Source organism: Glycine max, chromosome 18 (assembly GCF_000004515.6).
Source record: "Glycine max cultivar Williams 82 chromosome 18, Glycine_max_v4.0, whole genome shotgun sequence".
Lineage (NCBI taxonomy): Eukaryota > Viridiplantae > Streptophyta > Magnoliopsida > Fabales > Fabaceae > Glycine > Glycine max.
This window is the reverse complement of record NC_038254.2, coordinates 47,686,368-47,707,976: the sequence shown is the minus strand read 5'-3', so window position 1 is coordinate 47,707,976 and position 21,609 is coordinate 47,686,368. Positions and strand designations below refer to the sequence as shown.

General features: G+C 32.9%; 1 protein-coding gene across 2 annotated transcripts; it reads left to right on the top strand.

The window, feature by feature from the left end:
• Positions 1-594: 594 nt before the first annotated feature.
• LOC100807850 (sulfoquinovosyl transferase SQD2) lies at positions 595-5,695 on the top strand. Of its 2 annotated transcripts, XM_003552180.5 has the most exons (11): positions 601-1,212; positions 2,247-2,313; positions 2,519-2,589; positions 3,297-3,414; positions 3,536-3,609; positions 3,768-3,823; positions 3,906-3,989; positions 4,124-4,211; positions 4,296-4,373; positions 4,543-4,599; positions 5,009-5,695. In XM_003552180.5, exons 1-11 carry the CDS (start codon positions 854-856, stop codon positions 5,502-5,504), a joined length of 1,548 nt encoding a protein of 515 aa, XP_003552228.1. In that variant the 5' UTR covers positions 601-853; the 3' UTR covers positions 5,505-5,695. The 2 variants fall into 2 exon arrangements, with proteins under 2 accessions (XP_006602643.1, XP_003552228.1); XM_006602580.4 differs by having other exon boundaries at positions 595-1,212; positions 4,124-4,373.
• The last annotated feature ends 15,914 nt before the right edge of the window (positions 5,696-21,609 follow it).

Genomic DNA, 21,609 nt, shown 5'->3' with positions numbered 1-21,609 from the left:
AAAAAAAAAGCTTCAGATACCTCATGCTTAAAAAACACTTACATAGCCTGATCCTAACGCACTTAATCTGTAAATTAATTGGACTATATTACCTGGATTAAATGGGAGTCGCAGCCAATATACCCACAACAATAGTATAAAAAAAAGGTACATGAGTGTTTTTATACGAGAATATATAAATGGGTGATAATTTAATATTTAAAAAATAATTTTTTTAATTTAATCTTTTAACATGGAAAAAGTGTAATAATTACGTCATAAGTATAATTTAATGATAGTTTGGTTCTTTGAAATTTGAATTTAATGTTAAATTGATAAAAAAAGTAAAATTTAATATTAATTTAATTTATAAATATTAAAATTTACTGATAAAATAATATATTAAAATTAATCAGAAAATGTAATTATGGCATTTTTAAATCACAATTTTTATTCTTTTATGGATTAAACTGTTACCTGTTTAGCCAGAGAAACCAAAATAATCATTTATCCGGTAAAAAAAACTGTGAAAATAAATGATACGAAACAATTCTGCACACAAAATATGCTCTTCTGTTAATCACCACCACCATGTGGAATAACCAGCTAAAGAGGGAGAAAGAGAAACCTATGTATAACTTCTTCACGGGGCAGTGAACGGTTTGTTAGAAAGTCAAGGAAAAGAATTTGTCCTAAATAGAGAAAAAATAAAGTATTTGTAATAGCACTATACCTTGATTACCTTCCATCCGTAGATTCCTTTCCAGCATCATCGGATTATTCTCTCTCTTCTAACACTCCCACTGTAGTTCGATATTATTCTATCCAAATTCGAAAGCTTTTTTCTCACACATCGTATAACATCTTTACAACCATGAAAACCACTGCAATCACTATAAATCCCTCACTCTCTCCACCCTTTTGTTCCAAAGCCACTACCCCTCCTTCTTGTTCTTCATCATCTTCTTCGTTCCCTCCTAGTTTCCCACGTTTTCACTTGTCGGGAGCAAAACCCATTTCTCTTTCTTGCAGAGGAACACGATTGTGCTTCTTGAAAGGGTCTAAAACTCTTTGGGGTAGAAAAAGTTTTGTGCTTGGGGCTGGAAACATGACCATGGCAGAGGTTGATTCTCATGAAGAGGGGGAGAACGAGGGTGCTTTGGTTGGCTCTGAGAATGAGAACAATTCAAGGCCTCGGAGAATTGCTCTCTTTGTCGAGCCTTCTCCCTTTGCGTGAGTAACCTTTGTTGTTGCTTATGGTTTGCTCTTGGTTGTGCTAGTGTCCAATGTTTCATTGAATGTGGGGTGTTTGATGTTGAAAACCCTTTGCATTTTGTCTTGCTTGTTTTGCTCTTCATTATGTATGCAATGCCGTGAAGTCAACTTTAGAACCATAGTAACAGTGTAAATGTCATGCTGTGCTCAATGAATCAATCAACTTGTTGATATGGCTTTAGAGTTGACTTTGTGGCATTTGATTGGCCGAGTTAGTGTGTAGTTTTATGTCAAATGACATACGCATGGTTTTAAATTGTGGCTTGCAACTGCAATTGTAACCGTACTGTTGATTTTTGAGGTCTCCGCAATTGTATCAGTTACATTTGGTTGCAATTTCGCTAATCTCAATGTTCTTGTTATTGCAGCTGTGACCATAATTTAAACCCTAGTCATAGGCTTTTTATCTTCTTTATTAAGATGTCAAAGCTCCACATTTGGTTAATCCGAATTTATGTGTGGAACAGTGTGTTAATTTGACATACTTTCTATGATTAGTTGTTGAAAGAATAGAGAAACAGTTTTTCAGTGTTTTTGTCTTCTAACACAGTTGCTATTATACTCAGCCTTTGCGTTGCATATTCTATAGTTATGAAGTTGGATTTTAATGGTGGTCTGTTGGAATTAAGATTGTGGCAAATGGATTGAGCTGATTCTGTGTTAGTCTTTTTCCAATATCTATTCGATTTGTGTGGTTTCACATTCAGAAAAGTTTCATTATAGCTATTGTATTGTGCTGTGTCTCAGATTTCTGAATACTTTGGTGTAAAATAGTGTTTAGTATATGTTAATATGTATGGAACTAGACATTGATTTTAGGAAACTTTGATGAGCAATTACTCTACCAAGGTTTCTAGCTTCTCTCTGCATTGCAGTCCAAATGAGATTGAAATGTACTTTGCATCATTCATGTGTGATTCTTCAGAAGTGGTATTAGCAACATAAGAATTCAGAAAAAATAAATGTTTTTATAAGTTATGTCTATTTTGCAGATATGTCTCAGGCTACAAAAACCGGTTTCAGAACTTTATTAGATGCCTACGTGAAATGGGTGATGAGGTAACTTTTTCTACTTGTTTTTTCCATGTATGCACATGTTTATTTTCCTTTACATTTGGTACTTTTGTATGTTATCCCAAAAATTCATAGAAAATTTTGAATAGATAGCTTCTGCACATTACAGTATAGTGTTTAAACATTTGTCCCTTTTTTTTTTTCCCTTTTTCATTGCATACTAACTAGTTATGTTTATTTCTCTGTGTAGGTGATGGTCGTGACAACACATGAAGGAGTGCCACAGGAATTTTATGGAGCCAAATTAATTGGATCTTGGAGGTTGCTAACACTGATCTCTTTTAGTTGCTTAGCTCTTTTTTGCTTCATCAACCTTTGCTCTACTTGCACCTCTATTTTTTTTTGTTTTTTAATCATAAACTGTGTGTCTTTCTGTCACGAGGGTAACTCTTGTTTCTTGTCTTTAATTATTGCATATATGTTGTGTAATTATTACATGTATTTGTTGACTGTATAATCATACTTTTTTTTATATTTTAAATGCTTTTTTATATTTTTGGTAAGATCTTGTGATCCATGTTTTGATCACACAATTTACATTTCCAATATTTCACACTCCTCTCAATCCTGGGTGCAATTTAATATTGGCAACCTTGGCTGTAAAGATGACATGGTAGAGGGAGATCAACAAACGGATTTGTCAAATTGAAATGCAGTTTAATGGAAATTTCACCAGTGAACAATGGATACATCAAGCACACATGGATTAGGATTGCTTCTAATTAGGCTCTAAATACCACGTGAAGAGGAAGAGAAAAACAAACATAAAATTGAGTTTAAATTACATGGGGAGGCTCTATTATATAGAGTTAATGTCATAATTACATGATTAAGAAACATCCTAATTTCTGTGATTGTGAGATTTGGTTAGCCTTTTTGCATTGTCTATGTATTTTCCAACAACTAGCATGCCCATATGTTTTATACTAACAATTTTCTTTTATACCAAAAACAATTGAGAAATGCAGCTTTCCCTGCCCTTTGTATCAGAAGGTACCCCTCTCCTTGGCACTTAGTCCAAGAATAATTTCGGAGGTAGCCCGGTTTAAGCCTGACATAATACATGCATCATCGCCAGGCATAATGGTTGATCTGCAATTCCTCTATCTCCTTATTTGTTAAATTTTGGGGATATTATGGATAGTGTAGTGTAACTGTGTAAAGACTTATTTGTGACACTTCATATCCAATGCTGGCTTAATTTCAGGTTTTTGGAGCTCTTATCATTGCAAAACTTTTGTGTGTTCCTATTGTCATGTCCTATCATACCCATGTACCAGTGTAAGTTTTATTCAGGTTACGATTTTTCTGAAAATATTTACCATTTTAGATTGCGTGTCACTTCTACTTAGAATCATTTTGATATGATGCTGTGAAGTCAGAACTGCTCTATATGTTAAATCATGTATTGCTTATGGCTGATCTTGTTTAGTCTCCAGGTACATTCCAAGATATACCTTTAGCTGGCTGGTGAAACCCATGTGGTTGATCATAAGTATGTACACTTTCTTGCTTACTCCTTCCAATTTGGACTCAAATATTGGTGAGCATAACATAAATTTTGGTGGTTTATATAGAATTTCTTCACAGAGCAGCTGATCTGACTCTGGTGCCATCTGCTGCCATTGCGGGGGATCTCCTAGCAGCTAGAGTCACAGCAGGTGAACATAAAATCCGCTTATCTAGACTTTTAGCTATTCTTAATTGGTGACAGCATTTGAAAATACGCATTTCTCGGTATGCCTACTACTATGCTGCGAATTTTTGAGTAAGTTTTTCTCCTGTTGGTATCCAGCTAACAAGATTCGTCTTTGGAACAAGGGTGTTGATTCTGAAAAATTCCATCCCAAATACCGCTCCCATGAAATGCGATTAAGACTAAGGTGTGGACCTTTTCTCATTTTGTCATATAATCAAGTTTTGGCAATAATGTCATTTCATCATGTTCTTAAACATTTGTCATACAGCAATGATGAACCTGACAAACCCTTGATAATTCATGTTGGACGGCTTGGAGTAGAGAAGAGTTTAGATTTTCTGAAAAGGTAGTGAATATCATTGTGAAATTTGCATAACTTGAAGTATTTTTATTCAAGTTTTACAAGTCAATCTAAAAAATCAAGAAAATAAAATTGGAGGAGCAACAAAAAGTCAAAAACTGCTTGTTGATTATTGATGTGCCAAAGCTTAAAAAGCTCTAATTGCTTTTGGCAGGCTCATGGATAGGCTTCCTGATGCCCGAATTGCTTTCGTTGGTGATGGACCATACAGGTGACTAATTCTGACACCCCTTAAAAAAAAGAAAGTATTTGGTATTTGTTTGATGATAATGATCCTATCATCTATCAGTTTGAGGGGGGTAACAGAGGTTATAAAAAGTTCGTGAGTTGGTTTGGAAGTTACAAAGTTAGTTAGGAATGGTTAATCCAATTAGCTCTATAAATAAGGGCCTTCATTGTATTATTCTCATCTTATCTGTTTTCAATATGATTCCTTGTGAGTATTCTCAATCTTCAAGCTCTCAAGCTTCTTTTTCCGTCATTAATTCTCCTCCTCTGATTCCTAATATGTTTCATGCGTTTTATCTTTATATTACTCCTCTCCCTATCTAGATAAAGCAATGTTAACTATAAAAACTTTGGCAACTTTTAGTAATATGAGTTGCTTTGCTAACTACCAGGGAAGAACTAGAGAAAATGTTTGAAGGTATGCCAGCAGTATTCACTGGAATGTTAGGAGGAGAAGAACTGTCCCAAGCATATGCCAGTGGAGATGTATTTGTCATGCCTTCAGAGTCAGAGACGCTTGGTTTTGTAGTTTTGGAGGCGATGTCTTCAGGGATACCTGTGGTGGCGGCACGTGCTGGAGGTATTCCTGATATAATCCCTGCAGATCAAGATGGTAAAACTAGCTATCTGTATGATCCAGGAGATCTTGAAGACTGCTTGAGCAAACTAAGGCCCCTTTTGCACAACAAAGAGTTGAGAGAAACCATGGGTAAAGCTGCACGTGAAGAGATGGAAAAGTATGATTGGAAGGCAGCCACGCGAAAGATTCGCAACGAACAATACAACGCTGCCATTTGGTTCTGGCGCAAGAAAAGAGCCCAACTATTGAGACCCTTCCAACGGCTGGCAAAACATTTTTTCCCATCCCCACAAGTCAACTATAGGTGATGCAACTTCACCTACCAAGCTTAGGCTGGTCCCTTGCTAGCTTTCTTTGGCTTCATAGAAGACTTGTATTGGATAAATGTGTGGTTGATAGTGTAATGGATTCATTCTTTTTGAATGTAAAGGAACATACAATATGGTGGCTTGCACCGTATTTTGTGCTTTTATAAAGGGAATCAGTGCCACAGGTTTAATCCTTCATGTCTCTATTCTATTAAATTAAATATTTGAATGCCAAATCAATTCAGACTATAGCATCATCATAATTCATAAGCAGCAAAGGGATTTTTCACTTTCATGTATATACCATTGTGTTATGGACCGTTTCACAAGTTACATGGTGCAATCAAGAACATTTTTGTAAAATCAGTATATAGTCTATCCAACCCATCTATTTTAGCAAAGGGATTTTGGTGTATATTACATAAATGACAATTGTTTCCTGCACTTTCATAACTGCTTCCTACACCTTTTTAAGCTTCTGGAAAGACTATTTTGGAATGTAATTTTACATTCTATATTAGGTGCAGAAAGCAAATAAGAGGTGCAAGAAGCAATTGTCTGCATAAAAACATTATGTGTAGCCCACTATACCACTCTATTCAGCCTATCTAAGGAGAGTTATCCCCTGGGGAATACTATTCGCCCCTACACTAATTGTTGTTGACCCCAACATCATTGGGAAATTACCCTTCTACCCCCCAACTTCAAAATTCCTCATCCCTCCCTCTTCCCTCTTTCTTCTTCCCCTTCCTAGCACCTCTTTCCCCTTCTCCTTCTCCATCTTTGTCCCAAACCGACGCCTCTTACCCTTCTCTTTCTCCTTCTCGTATCGGTGCCCCTTCCTTTTTTCCTTCTCCTTCCTTCTTCCTCCTCCCCAACCCAACCTAAACGAACCCTTTTCCTTCTTCTCTTCAACCCTTTCGTTCTCCCTTTTTGCGCACCCCCTCAGATTTGTTTTTTCCCCCTAGGGTTTTGTGTTCACCGGAATCGTGATTTTGTTACTTTTTCTTTTGTTTTTGTACACCACAAATGAAATCACAAATTCGTTGTAATTTCTCTACATGAAATTGTGATTTTGTTGTGGTTCATGCCAGAACCAAGATGGAATCATGATTCTGTTTCGGTTATTGATTTGTGTTATTTTAATAATTAATTTTTTTTATTTTTTGTTATTTTTTTATTAATAGTTTAATTTTTTTTCCTTTAATTTCAAATGGCTCAAACCAAACATGCTTTATACGTGGATGGATGCGATCCTTTTCATGAGGGCCTCGACCTCTCACATGAAAGGGATGATGCTGGAGAGAGGCATCAAAGGCTTATTGCATCAACACACGACAGACAACATCCACCGACAGAGGTAAAACTAGAGTCATAGGCAGAGGCATGTCTATCTAACAAGATCTTTGGACCTCCATTTGTCATTGAAGAGGAGGTCCAATGATTTGTTATTGGTTCAATATTACAAGGACCATTGTGTCGGTCATGTATGGATTTGGCAACTGCGACTAGAGATGAAGTTGGTCAGCCACGGTGGCCAGGTCTTACCATTCCCCATTGAGCCAACGGTGAGGGCCTTTGTGTCGTGGTCGAGGTTATTAGCCCTAGTTACGACATGGTACCTTACCGCAAATAGGGGCTTCATGAATGCCCTTGTGTAGAGGTGGCACAAAGAGATCTCATCCTTCCACTTGCCTATCGAAGAGATGACCATCACTCTGAATGATGTGTTATGTCTCCTGCATCTGCCTATGACAGGCAGACTCATTGATCATGTCCCCTCCACCTTCAATAGAAACACCGTGAAGATTTTGCTTATGACTCACCTTGGCATTAATTCAAAGGAAGAGGCTATAGCGGCGACCATCGCAAGTGTCGGGGTTAGGTTGCTACCTGTGCAGGTATGGGCCCAAGCACATGCATTATTTTTAAACATAGGCATGAGGATAAGTACTATAGAATCCTACCCATTGTAATATATATATATATATATATATATATATATATATATATATATATATATATATATATATATATATATATGTATGTATGTATGTAGTGTGTGTGTGTGTGTTAGAAGCTTAGAATCGTAAACATTGTATCATGCACCCACTACGATTGCATGCAAGTGCAATGAGATCACCAACATGCATTATCAGTAATTTCCATTAAAATTTTACAACAAAATAACAGTGAACCAAAATTTCTAAATTTTAGAAATGTGAGAACCAAATGTGCAACAAAATTTTATTAAGCACCCACAATTGTACAATTGGGAAACTATAGAGATAAAAAATGAATTTAAGAAAAAAAAAAGATCAAGGTTTCAGGGACACTCTTTTTAAGTTATGATAAGTAAATAATTTTTAAAACTCTTCAAATATTCTTAATAAAAAATATTTTAATATTAACGAAACATTCTTATATTGACATTTGGCTAGAGTAGGGGTGATTATTGTTGGGTACTAGAGTAATAAGATAATAACTCAAGTAAAATAAGAAATGAGAAAAAAGCATCTAAAATCACAATGGACAAAAAAAGGAATTTTACTAAGTAGAGGAAATTACACCAATTACCAAGAGAACTTAAAAGGAGAAACTAATTTCTTTCTTAATTTATCTCTCAATAACTAAGCAAAAAGAAAGAAAAGAAGGAATGATGTTGGGATGTGAGAAATGGGATCATATGACTTGTTTTTATAGCAAAATATTGCAAAGCAACAAAGTAAGCCCACCGATGTGAGACTTATATTCCAACAATTCTCCCATTTGAAGATTTTGATTGAGTCAATCATATCTTCACACCATTCTTTCTTCTTCATTATTCCATGTTTACGTTTCCAATAGGCCATAAAAGGATCAACACTATGTAAATTTGTTAGTGTTGATTAGCTTTGTCATAACATTTGCTAGGTTGTCTTTGGTGTGAATCTTCTGCATGTTTACACTTCCTTTCTCTACTACTCGAACAAAGTGATATTGAACACCTATGTGTTTTGTCTAGGAATGAAAGACTGAATTTCTTGCAATATACATGGCACTTTGGCTGTCACAATACACAATACTCTTATGCTGCTTGTGCCTAAGTTCTTCCAATAGCCTTTGAATCCAAATAACTTCCTTGCATGCCTTGGTAGCTTCCATGTATTCAGCTTTTGTAGTAGACAGAGCTACAATAATCTGTAATTTGGATAACCAAATCACCGCCCCTCCTACAAGTGTACACACATATCCAGTAATAAACTTCCTTTTATCAAGGTAACATGCGTAATCTGAATTGATATAACATCCAACAACAAAGTATGATCCTCCAAAAAAATAATGCAACATTTGAGGTTCCTTTGATGTATCTAGGGACCCTTTTCAACACTTCAGTGCTCTTTACCAGGGTCTGCCATGAACCTACTCACCACTCCCATTGCTTGTGCAATATTGGTCTTATGCATATCATGACATACATAAGACTTCTTACCACTTATGCATATGGTACTCAAGACATTTTCATCCTTTTTGCTTCATTGATAGGATTCATACTTGAGGATAACTTATAACTCACATGAATTGGGATAGAAATTGGCTTACAGTCTTGCATGTTGAAGCACCATAAGACTTTTGGTAAGTAATTCTTTTGAGAAAATCATTCTTGTCTTTTCTGTCTTGGTGAATTTGCATCCCTAAAATCTTGTTTGTAGTTTCCAAGTCCTTCATGTCAAACTCCCTAGCCAACTATGCCTTCAACTCTTGGATTCAATCTTTGTTGGGGCCTACCACAACCATGTCATCCACATACAACAACAAAATGATGAAATTATTATCATCAAACTTATTGTAATATGTACAGTGATCTGAGTTCAGTCTGTTTTATCCAAGGCTAACGACGAAGGAATCAAATCTCTTGTACCAACATCTTGGCGCCTGCTTTAGACCATACAAAGATCTGGTCAACCTATAAACCAAGTTTTTTTCCCTTGTTCTTTAAAGCCTTTTGGTTGGAGCATGTATACTTCCTCTTCAAGTTCTTCATGGAGAAAAATAGTTTTTACATCAAGTTGCTTAAAATGTAAATCAAATGCAACACATATAGTCCAAACAACTCTGATTATGGTCAATCTGATAATTGGCGAAAATATTTCATTGAAATCAACACCTTCTTTCTGAGCATATCCCTTAACCACCAATCTTGCACGATATCGCTCCACTTGATCTGCCATCTCATTTGATGTTATAAACCCATTTGCTTCCAATGGCTTTTTGACCTTCTAGGAGTTCAACAAGTTCCTAAGTCTTGTTTCTATGCAAGGCAACCATTTCTCCATGCATTGTTGTCATCTATAGAAAAACATTTGAACCACTCATAGCCTCTTGAAAGGTTGATGGTTATCCTTCTTTAGTTAGAAGACAATATGAGTCATGGATTATCATGACAATCTAAGTACCTAGCTGGTGTAAACTTTGGTCGAGTTGGTCGTCAAAGTACTTGTCCACCATTGGCCTCGTTTGGTTCTTGTTCTTCGTCCCCCTGTTCTGCTTCAGAAGAGTTATCTTCTCCTAATGTCTTCTCTATTTGCATTATAGTAGTGTCTTTGGTAGTGTTGTCATTTTTCTGCTCACTTTCCAATTCATTTTCTCCAAAAACTACATCCTTGCTAACAACAACCTTGTGGGAAGTGGGATCCCATAAGCGATACCCCTTAACATTGTCAACAATTCAACATAACCCAAGAATATACACTTTTTGGATTTTTGATCCAACTTTGTTCTTTCTTGGAAGTTGTACATCATGTACACAAGACATTCAAACACATGTAAGGAGGAATAATGGTTTTCCTTTCCACATCTCCATCAATGTCTTCAAACCAATCACTATTGACGGTGAACGATTTATCAAGTAATAAGCAGTCTTAATTGCTTTTGCCCAAAAATATTTGGCCACTCTTGTTGTTCTCAACATGGCTCTAGTTCTATCTAGGAAAGTCCTATTTATCTGCTTTGCCACACCATTCTTTTGAGGTGTATGTGGAACTGATAATTGTTTCACAATACCCTATTGTTTGCAAAATGCTAGAAAATCAACATTTACATATTCTCTTCCATTATATGTCTTCAAGCCCTTAATTCTTTTACTTGTTTCAAGCTTTACCTGTGTTTTGAATTAATTGAATACTGGAAACACATCTAACTTCTTTTTCATTGGGTACACCCATAATCTCCTAGAGTAATAATTAGTGAATGATACAAAATACTTTGCTCCTCCCGTGGATACTTCTGTTGATCCCCATACATCAAAATGAATCAAGTCCAGTATGTGTTTGCTTCTAGTAGTTGCTTTGGCAAACTTCAATCTATGTTGCTTGCTTATCACACAATGTTTATAAAACGAAAAATTGATCATTTTGAGCCTAAGCAAAAGAATACATTCCACAAGGAATTTCAGGAATTGTTCTGACATATGACCCAGTCTACGATACCACATCATCGTTGCTTCTTCTTGACTTGTTTCTACAACTAATGTTCTTGCAATGTATCTCCTAAAATCATGTATAAATTAGCTTTGATCTTTTAAGCTTCTATCACTACAAGATTGTCTTTCACTACCTTTAACATTCCACTTTGGGTATGAATCTTGCACCTGAGGTCATCTAATTGCCTAATGGACAATAGATTCTTCTTAAAGCCCTTTGCATGTCGTACCATTAGAATTGTGCAAATAGTACCATCATACATTTTTATTTTGACAGTACCGACTCCAACAATTTCTAAGGCATGATCATTTCCCATGAACACGAATCCTCTTGAGATAGGTTCATAAGTGAAAAATCAATCTCGATGTGGAGTCATGTGCCATGTTGCACCTGAATCCAATATCCAACAATCGTGGAGTTGTTTTCCGCCTCTAGAACTAATCACTGGTTCACTATACAAGCTTCTACATCACTAAGGTACTTGCAACACAACCTTGAGAAGTTTATGCTTTAGAATTATTTCCTCCACCCTTCTTTTGCCAACAATCCTTCTTTAAGTGTCCTCTCATGCCACAGTTATAGCATTTTAGGTTCTTCTTACTTTGAGACTTTGATCTACCATGGTTTTGACTCCCACTAGATCCACATTTTGTTGATCTTCCTCTTGTCATTGTTAAAGCCTCTTCTTGCTTTGTATTTTCCAGCTTGTCCTCCTTATTCTTTCGCCTAGATTATTCTTCAAGAATAGCTTTGACAACATCATCAAAGGTTAAATGGTCAACAATATTATTATATGTTATGTTGATGATGAGTTAATCATACAAATATGGTACACTCTGAAGTAGAAACTCCGCCCACTCGTTTTCTTTTATGTTGAAATCTGATGTGGACAATTGGGCAAATAAAGTATTCATGTTGTTGATGTGGTCCATCACTGAAATGGACTCACTCATTCAAAGAGTATAGAGTTTCCTCTTCAAGAATATTCTAGTGTGAAGTGACTTGAGCTCATACAATATGGAGAGTATCCTAAATCTCCTTCGCAGTCTTCTACTCCATAACACTTGACAAAATTGAGTTTGTCAAAATTGTCCTCAATATGGATAGTGTGAAGTGACTTGGAAACAACATTGTCATCCATCTCTTTCCACCTTTCATCAATAACATTCACAGGTTTTCCTTCAATTGCCTCTTCAAAATTGTCCTTCTTCAAAATTGCTCTTATCTTTAATTTCCAAAGAGATAATTTACTCCCATTGAACTGTTCTATCTCATATTTTGCTGCCATGGTTTCACACTAAAGAATTGGCTTACACAACTTCCACCATGAATAACACTGCATATTGGAACGATGAATGTAGACTGTGAACTAGCACACTAGTAAGTTCTTAGGGAAGAGAGGTGGGTCACTAATAGACACACTTAAATACCTAGTCTTTCCTTAGCCAGAACTTTCCTAGGTTGTACTTTCACAATACCTCAATTTATATCCAGTAATAAGAAAAAATATTATCTAATGTGGTAGATTAGACTAATGTGTACCAGTGTACCAACGTGTATCACAATGGAACAATATCAAAACCTATTGGCTTTGATATCATTGTTGGGTACTAGGGTAACAAAATAATAACTCAACTAAAATAAGAGATAAGAAAAAAAGCATCTAAAATCACAATGGACAAGAAAATAAATTTTACTAAGTAGAGGAAATCACAACAACTACCAAGAGAACCTATAAGAAAAAACTAATCTCTCTTGAAGAGAGTAAGCGAAATAAAGAAAAGAAGGAATGACGTTGGGATGTGAGAAATGGGACCCCACAACTTGCTATTAAAGCAAAGCATGGCAAAACAATAAAGTAATCCCACCCATGTGGGACTTAACATTCCAACAAGTATGAGCCAACCTATATGCTAATTTAGCTTGACTCAAAGTAGATTTTAACAATTTTAAGTTTTAAAATTATACTCAATATATTTTTAAGATGTGTTTGAGTTATGTTTTGGGTCATCCGAACCTAACCTAGTTTAGTGTCCAGCTTTTTCAAGTTTTTTTGGAACAATTTTATATTATTAATAAAAAAATATTCAATAGATAAAATTTTGTATAACATGATATATATATATATATATATATATATATATATATATATATATATTATTTATTATAAAATATATATTATAAAATATATCTTAATTTAAATTTTATACTTTTTTATTCTCTGACTAAATTATATATAATGTTAAGGTTAATGCATTACATTAAAAAAGTCGGGTTAATATAATATTGTCATGTGTATTTCAAATCTTGTTTGAGTCAGATTTGTATTTAAATAAATGATTTAATCAAATTTCAAATAAATAATTTTATCAAATTTCGTGTAGGACAAAGACATGCAAACTCATTCATTGCTCACCCCTTGACTAGAGAACTCGACGATAAAATTATAAAGAATTTGAAGTTGTTGTTGCATGTCGTTGTTTTTTTTTTCAATACCTTCCTTTCATGATTAATAAGGAGAAGAAAAAAGAGAACCATTTTCTGTCTCCCTTTTGTTTCCTAAAAAGGTGCAAAAAAACTAAGTGTAAGAAGAAAGTTAGCATCTTTTTACTAAAATAATGGGATTACTCTTTGATAGGTGGTAGTATTGTTTTTTGGTGGACACTCTTCGATAAATAAATGGTCCTTAATCACATCTCTATCTCTATTATATATACAAGCAAGGCCCTGACTACCGGATCTCTGTCCTGTTGACACCTGTCCAATAAAAAAATAATAAACCCTCTTATGCTTCTTTGCTCACTTCAGTCCACGTTCAAGGCCCCTTCTCTCTTCCTTAGTGCCAGCTGTTGCAATTCCCTTTTTTTAATTAATTAATTTATTTATGACCCACAAAAATCCCTCCTCAATGCCAGCTGTTACAAGTATGTTTTCCCTTCTCTTCTCTTTCTTTCTCTCATGAAATTACGTTTCCACTCTTTCTTTTCTTTCTCTGTGTCTGTCACTACCTTTACTCTCTTTCTCTCTTCCCCTTCCCATTTCTGTTACTATTCAAAAAAACTCTGTTGTGTGTGTTGTGCCATTTTTTTTTGTGTCTTCGTTAATCTTCTGTTCCTCCCTCATTCTCTTCCTCATCTTCTCCTCTTTTCTTCCGCTTAAGGGCCTTCTTTGTTAGATTTTTTTTTCACTTTGGTTTTTATATTGCTTTGGACGGAAAAAAGGTGTGACCTTTGTCTTTTTTATTCCTTTTGTTTAATTTTTTTGTGGTGATTTTTGGGACAGGCTAATGGTGGTGTTGAAGGTCACGACACTTTGCCCATGCAAGGGCCTTCTTTGTTTGGTTTTTGGGACAGGCTAACGGCGGTTCTGAAGGTGACGGTGCTTTGCCATGCAAGGGCCTTCTTTGTTCGATTTTTTTTTCACTTTGGTTTTAATATTGCTTTGGACGGGAAAAAGGTGTGACCTTTGTCTGATTCCGATGAGGTTCCACGCAAAAAAGGTATGACCTGATTCACGGGGCAGTGTTGAAGAATAAAGGTTCCATTTTTATCTATTTTTTTTCCTTTTTTTGTCTAATTTTTTGTGGTGGTGTTTGGGATAGACTAACGGCGGTGCTGAAGGTGACGGCGCTTTGCCATGCAAGGGCCTTCTTTGTTCGATTTTTTTTCCGCTTTGGTTTTAATATTGCTTTGGACGGGAAAAAGTTGTGGCCTTTGTCTGATTCCGACAAGGTTCCACGAAAAAAAGGTGTGACCTTTTACAACAATATGATTCACGGGGTAGTGTTAAAGAATAAAAGTTTCATTTTTATCTATTTTATTTCTTTTTTTTTCTAATTTTTTGTGGTGATTCTTGGGACAGGCTAACGACGGTTCTGAAGGTGACAGTGTTTTGCCATGCAAGGGCCTTCTTTGTTTGATTTTTTTCGCTTTGGTTTTAATATTGCTTTGGACGGGAAAAAGGTGTGACCTTTGTCTGATTCCGATGAGGTTCCACACAAAAAAGGTGTGAACTGAATCACGGGACAGTGTTGAAGAATAAAGGTTCCATTTTTATCTATTTTTTTTTTCTTTTTTTGTCTAATTTTTTGTGGTGATTTTTGGGACAGGTTAACGGCGGTGCTGAAGGTGACGATGCTTTGCCATGCAAGGGCCTTCTTTGTTTGATTTTTTTTCGCTTTGGTTTTAATACTACTTTGGACAGGAAAAAGCTATGACCTTTGTCTGATTCCGACGAGGTTCCACGGATAAAAGGTGTGACCTTTTGCAACAATATCATTCACAGGGCCATCTTGAAGAATAAAAATTTCATTTTTATATTTTTTTTGGACTAATTTTTTGTGGTGATTTTTGGGACAGGCTAACAGCAGTGCTGAAGGTGACGACGCTTTGCCATGGAAGGACTTTCTTTGTTCGATTTTTTTCGCCTTGGTTTTAATATTGCTTTGGACGGGAAAGAGGTGTGACTTTTGTCTAATTCCGACGATGTTCCATTTTTATCTATTTTCCCCTTGGACAGAAAAAAGGTGTGACCTTTCACAACAATATGATTCGCATGTCAGTGTTGAAGAATAAAGGTTCCATTTTTATCTATTTTATTCCTTTTTGTTGTCTAATTTTTTGTAGTGACTTTTGGGACAGGCTAACGGCGGTGTTGAAGGTGACGACGTTTTGCCATGCAAGGGCCTTCTTTGTTTGGTTTTTTTTTTTGGCTTTAGTTTTTATATTGCTTTGGACGGGAAAAAGGTGTGACATTTGTCTGATTCCGATGAGGTTCCCTTTTTATCTATTTTTCCCTTGGACAGAAAAAAGGTGTGACTTTCGCAACAATATGATTCACATGGCAGTGTTGAAGAATAAATTTTCCATTTTTATCTATTTTATTCGTTTTTTTAGTCAAATTTTTTGTGGTAATTTTTGGGATAGGCTAACCGCGGTGCTGAAGGCGACGACACTTTGCTGGATTTGTTCTTTATTTCTAAGAATATTTGTGATTTTTTTCCTAGGAAACTCCTCTTTTCTGGAAGACTAAAGGTGTCATTTTTATCTTCTAAATCTATTCCAATCACACTATTTTTCCTATTTTTCCTGAAACCTAATCAATTTTTTTGCCTCATTTTTCGTGGTCGATTTTTGGGACAAGGTGTAATGTTGTTGTAAATCTAACATGTTGAGGCAACCCTTCACAAGGCAATAGAACATTGTCATCCAAACCTGTGTTGTTTCATCCTTTGGCATAGCCTTTAGCAGAACCTTCTTTCTTTCACTTTATTCTATGTCTTTGTGAATTTGTTATTGTTGCTGTCATAGCTGTAGTGTTTTGAATTGGTTAGTTTTTGTGATTTGTTATCTTTTTTTTTGTTTCATGAGCTCGATATTGTTGGTTTTGAATTTAACAAATTTTTTTTTCCAAGCTTGGATTTTTGTTTCTGTTTTAGATTCTGCAGTGTGATAGTTTGTGGGAGATTTGGATTTTATTTGCTGTGATTTTCTTTATTAAAGTTTTTTTTTCTTGCAATTTTTATTATAACCTTACATTGTTTCTTATAGGAGGGTGAAGCTGCATCTGAGAAGGTGACCAACAATTACCATGTTCTGAGACAAATAGAGTGATTATGACCCCATTTTGATTGATGGATAAATTTTTATGTTATTTTGTTTTAACAGTTTAAAGTTGTAATTTAATCATTATGGTTTTCAGGCAATGCATTTTATTGTTTACAATTTGCTGAAAAACGTAAATTGAAAACACATTTTTAATATTACTTACACTGAGTTATTTAATATTAGTAATTTTATTGATTTCACTTTGACATAAAAATATTTTTTCTATTAAAAGTACGATATGATCTTTTCGTTTTGATAATAATGAAGGTACGAAAATTGATTCCAATATTATAAACTTTCTCATTCTATCTACTTCTAATAGTTTTTCCTCTTTAAGTTTAGAATCAATTGCGGGTAAGATTTTTTATAATTTTATGGATCATATATTTGAAAATATATTATTTATGGTATAATAATATTATTAAGCATGCAATGATTGCTTATAAGAAATTTTTATTATATAAACAATTATTTCATATTATACACTTCAATAATAAATTAAGAAATTTAGTAACTTTATTCAACATTAAACAACTCAATATCCCATTAAAATTCCTCTAAGCAATCAACCCATATCTAAAATTAATAGCAAAATTGATTATATTAATGAGTCTGTTTTTACATTATTTTCCACTGTATTGTACAATTCCTTTATTTGTGGGATTTATTTCTCATGCGATAATTCATTAAATTATAAATTTGATTTTGACCTATTATGTTGCTTTGTTTTGACAGTTTAAAACTGTAATTTACCACTAATTGTTAAGTAACATAATATTATGATTATCTTCATATCCTAACGAAATACTCTCATTAATTTGAAGATCATCACCATTTTCATACTCCAACAGAATATTTAAAATTGATTGGCAAAAATTAATTGGCAAGTACCTATTAATGGAAAGGTTTTTTTCAATTTTCCTAAAGTTTTTGTTTCATTTTTAAATTGGCAGTAACATAATATTATGATTATCTTCATATCCTAACGGAATAGTCTCATTAATTTGAAGATCATGACCATTTTCATACTCCAACAGAATATTTAAAATTAATTGTCAAAAATTAATTGGCGAGTACCTATTAATGGAAAAAGTTTTTTCAAATATTACACTATCAATTTTACCAAATTGACAATATAATATTTAAAACTAATTGTTAAGTAACATAATATTAGGATTATCTTCATATCCTAACGGAATAGTCTCAATTAATTTGAAGATCATGACCATTTTCATATTCCAACGGAATATTTAAAATTTAAAATTAATTGGCAAGTACCTATTAATGGAAAGGGTTTTTCCAAATATTACATTTTCAATTTTACCAAATTGACAGTATAATATTTAAAATTGATTGTTAAGTAACATAATATTCTGATTATCTTCGTATCCTAACGGAATAGTCTCATTAATTTGAAGATCATGACCATTTTCATACTCCAACAAAATATTTTAAATTAATTGACAAAAATTAATTGGCAAGTACCTATTAATGAAAAAGGGGTTTTTCAGATATTACACTATCAATTTTAGCAAATGGACAATATAATATTTAAAACTGATTGTTAAGAAACATAATATTGTGATTATCTTCATATCCTAATAGAATACTCTCATTAATTTGAACATCATGACCATTTTCACACTCCAACAGAATATTTAAAATTAATTGGCAAAAATTAATTGGCAAATACCTATTAATGGAAAGGTTTTTTTTTTCAAATATTGCACTATCAATTTTACCATATTATTCAAATCAGCTTTAATTTTCTATTTGTTCGGCCTTTCTATTTTTTTTCCCTTTAACACTAGCTGAAGTTATTTCAATGAGTTATATTTTTATATTTGTTATGCTGCTTTCAATTAGACACTTCGACCTTTGATTTTCAAATATATGACATGTTTTAGTATCACATATATGTCATTCTTTGTCTATGTCTTATCTTTATTATCAAATATATATCATCCTTTATTTATATGGTCAGACAATTGAATATAGTAGCTTTAGACTTCTTTGTTTATGGTTCTTTTTGGGTTAGAGGGATTTCAATTTACATTTTGATGTAGAGGCTCTCAACATCCGCAGCTTGAATTATATTTATTGATTATTAGTAATCTAGATAATTTTTATTACTCATTGTTAGGTTTTACTTAATTTAATATTTTATTATATTTATTGATTATTAGTAATAGACTTAATTTTTGTTACTCATTTTTAGGTTTTAGATAATTTTTATTACTCATTGTCAATTTTTACTTTATTTTATTTTATATTATTTTTTTTATTCATTATTATTAATCTAGATAATTTTGTAGTTATATATAAACAATTGTTATTAATTAACCTCATATTTATTAATTATTATGTGTTCGTCATCCATCTTCACCTTTGTGCTTTCTTCCTTTTTTGGGGGTGTAAAGGTTCAATATATTTGTTTGCGTTGCATTTTTTCGCAGAAAATCAATTGACTCCGGTGATGGGGTAGCTCATAATCAAGAAGCAGCAAAATTGGTGTGATGATGGTCCCATTTGATTGATGAAGAAATTTTGTTGTTTCTTTGTTTTAACATTTTAAAGTTGTAATTTAATAATTATGGTTTCTTAGGGAGTCAGGTTTGATTAATATATGAGTCATGTTGAATGTTTGATCAATTCAATTTCATGTAGTTTTTTTAAAGTCTAGATTTCATATATATACAATTTTATTATATATTACAGGAAGAGCAGTGTTCATGTTACTTCAGCGGAAACCTGTATAAAAAAATTATTGAATTAATAAATGAATTTTAGAGAAATAAAAAAAAAATTAGGATGATTTGTTAACGTTTTAATTTTCGTTTTCAATCATACAAAAAAAATAATGATCAACTAGGGAGTTTGGGTGATTAAAATTAAACTAATGTTAGTGCAACAACCTCTTTATTTTTTTAAAAAATAGATTCCTAAGATTGTTACATTATATAATTATTTATTTATGAGTTAGTTATTATAATTTTGTGGGCCTTATATTTCCATATAAATTTAAATATTTCAGACAAAAATTCAGTCCTATACTAAGATTACTCAAGTAAGTGTTTAAATTAATTTTATGGATCATATACTTGAAAATATATCATTGATGGTATAATATTATTAAGCTTGCAATGATTCCTTATAAGCAATTGTTATTATATAAACAATTGCTTCATATTATATACTTCAATAATAAATAAAAAATCTAAGAAACTTTATTCAACATTGAATTCCATTAAAATTCCTCTAAGCAATCAACCCATATCTAAAATTAAAAGCAAATTTGATTAAATCAATGAGTCCGTTTTTACATTATTACGCATTGTATTGTACAATTCCTTTATTTGTGGGATTTATTTCTCACACGATAATCCATTAAATTATAGAAATGTTTTTTTACCTATGCTTACATCTCAGATAAATTAAAATTTTATTTATAAAACCTTTTCAATTGTGGCCAATATCTTACTACGAATAATTCCGACAACTTCAAGAGAAAAAAAACATTCACTTATTAAAGAGATGGTGCAATTTGATTTTCATCATCTACGTTTTGCCAATTGATAAATCCTAATCCTATTATTCAATTTGAGCCCATCACCAATAGAATACCTAGATTATAGATATGAAAGAAGATTTTTGGACAAAGTAATTATTGATAATTTGAAATAAACGACTTGACTCTTACTACAAAATCATTTGTTTGGATCAAACCTATCTCACTAAAAATGTAACAAATACGTTAGAAACGTTGAAAAAAACTTTCCATTAATAGGTACTTGGAAATTAATTTTAAATATTCTGTTGGAGTGTGAAAATGGTCATGATCTTCAAATTAATAAGAGTATTCCGTTTGAATATGAAGATAATCATAATATTATGTTACTTAACAATCAACTTTAAATATTGCGGTGTCAATTTTAATATATTATTAAAACCTACTTCAATTTCGTATTCCTAATTATATAGCTATTTTTCCTTTAATCAAACAAATCATCATAATAAATTAATTATTTTCAACGTCTAATTAAAAGCAAATGCTAATATTAATCCATGCATACTCTCTAAATTAATTTTAATAATTTTAGTTGCAAATGGCATTTTTAAAAATGTGTTTTTTTGAAACTTTTACATTAATCCTAATATTTTATGGTACTTTATACTAATTTTAAAGCATAAAAAACTACTCTTTTTATTAAAAAAAAACTCAACATTAGGTGCATGTGATTTTCAAAGGGGTAGACGAATAGAGAGGAGTGAAGAATAAAAAAAAAATTAGGTTCATGTGATTTCTGATCATTTGGTTCTGTTTTAGATTTTACAGGAACATAATCTGTGGGGGATTTGGATTTTACCACCAGTCAATGTATTATATTACGCTAGCTAAGGTTATTTGAATGACTTATACTTTTTATATTTTTCCATCTCTTTGGGTGGCAAGGATTCCAACTTCCATTTATATGTAGACCATCTCAACATATTTTAAACGGTTTTGCATTTTTCTCTTATATTATAAATATTTTAGCTCCAGCCAATCTGGTATACAATTGGATTTTATTTTTAGTTTTGTCCATAGAAGAAAATTTGTTGCAGGAGATCAAACGAAGAAAAAACTTAACTATCGATTTGAGGTTTTTGAGTTGCAAATAATAAATTAAATAATTCGAGTTCGGATTGGTTGATATAAACCTTTTGATATTTTTGCTTATAATTATTGAACATTTTAGTTTTTTAAAGTTACGGGAAAATTTTTTGTTTTTTCCTAACCTTTCTGTTTTGCATTTTCGTTCCCCACAAAATTACTCTTCTTCGCTAAATGAGAAAACCAGTAGTAACATAAGCAATGGATTCCCTCATTCCCATCCTGCATTTGAAAAACAATAGCACAAAGTAAAAAAAGGAAATAAAATATAGAAAAAAAAAGATTAAACAAAAATTGTGGATTTTTAAAGATATAAAAACCAAATATTTGTATTTTACAATAAAGAGATCATAGTTGTGATTTTAAAAAAATAGAATAATCAA

Excerpts from the sequence above, each read along its gene's own strand:
- LOC100807850 (XM_006602580.4), top strand. The coding sequence starts at position 854 with ATGAAAACCACTGCAATCACTATAAATCCCTCACTCTCTCCACCCTTT. Across the intron at positions 2,314-2,518 it reads TACGTGAAATGGGTGATGAG|GTGATGGTCGTGACAACACA; the intron begins GTAACTTTTTCT and ends TTCTCTGTGTAG. Across the intron at positions 4,374-4,542 it reads AGTTTAGATTTTCTGAAAAG|GCTCATGGATAGGCTTCCTG; the intron begins GTAGTGAATATC and ends TGCTTTTGGCAG.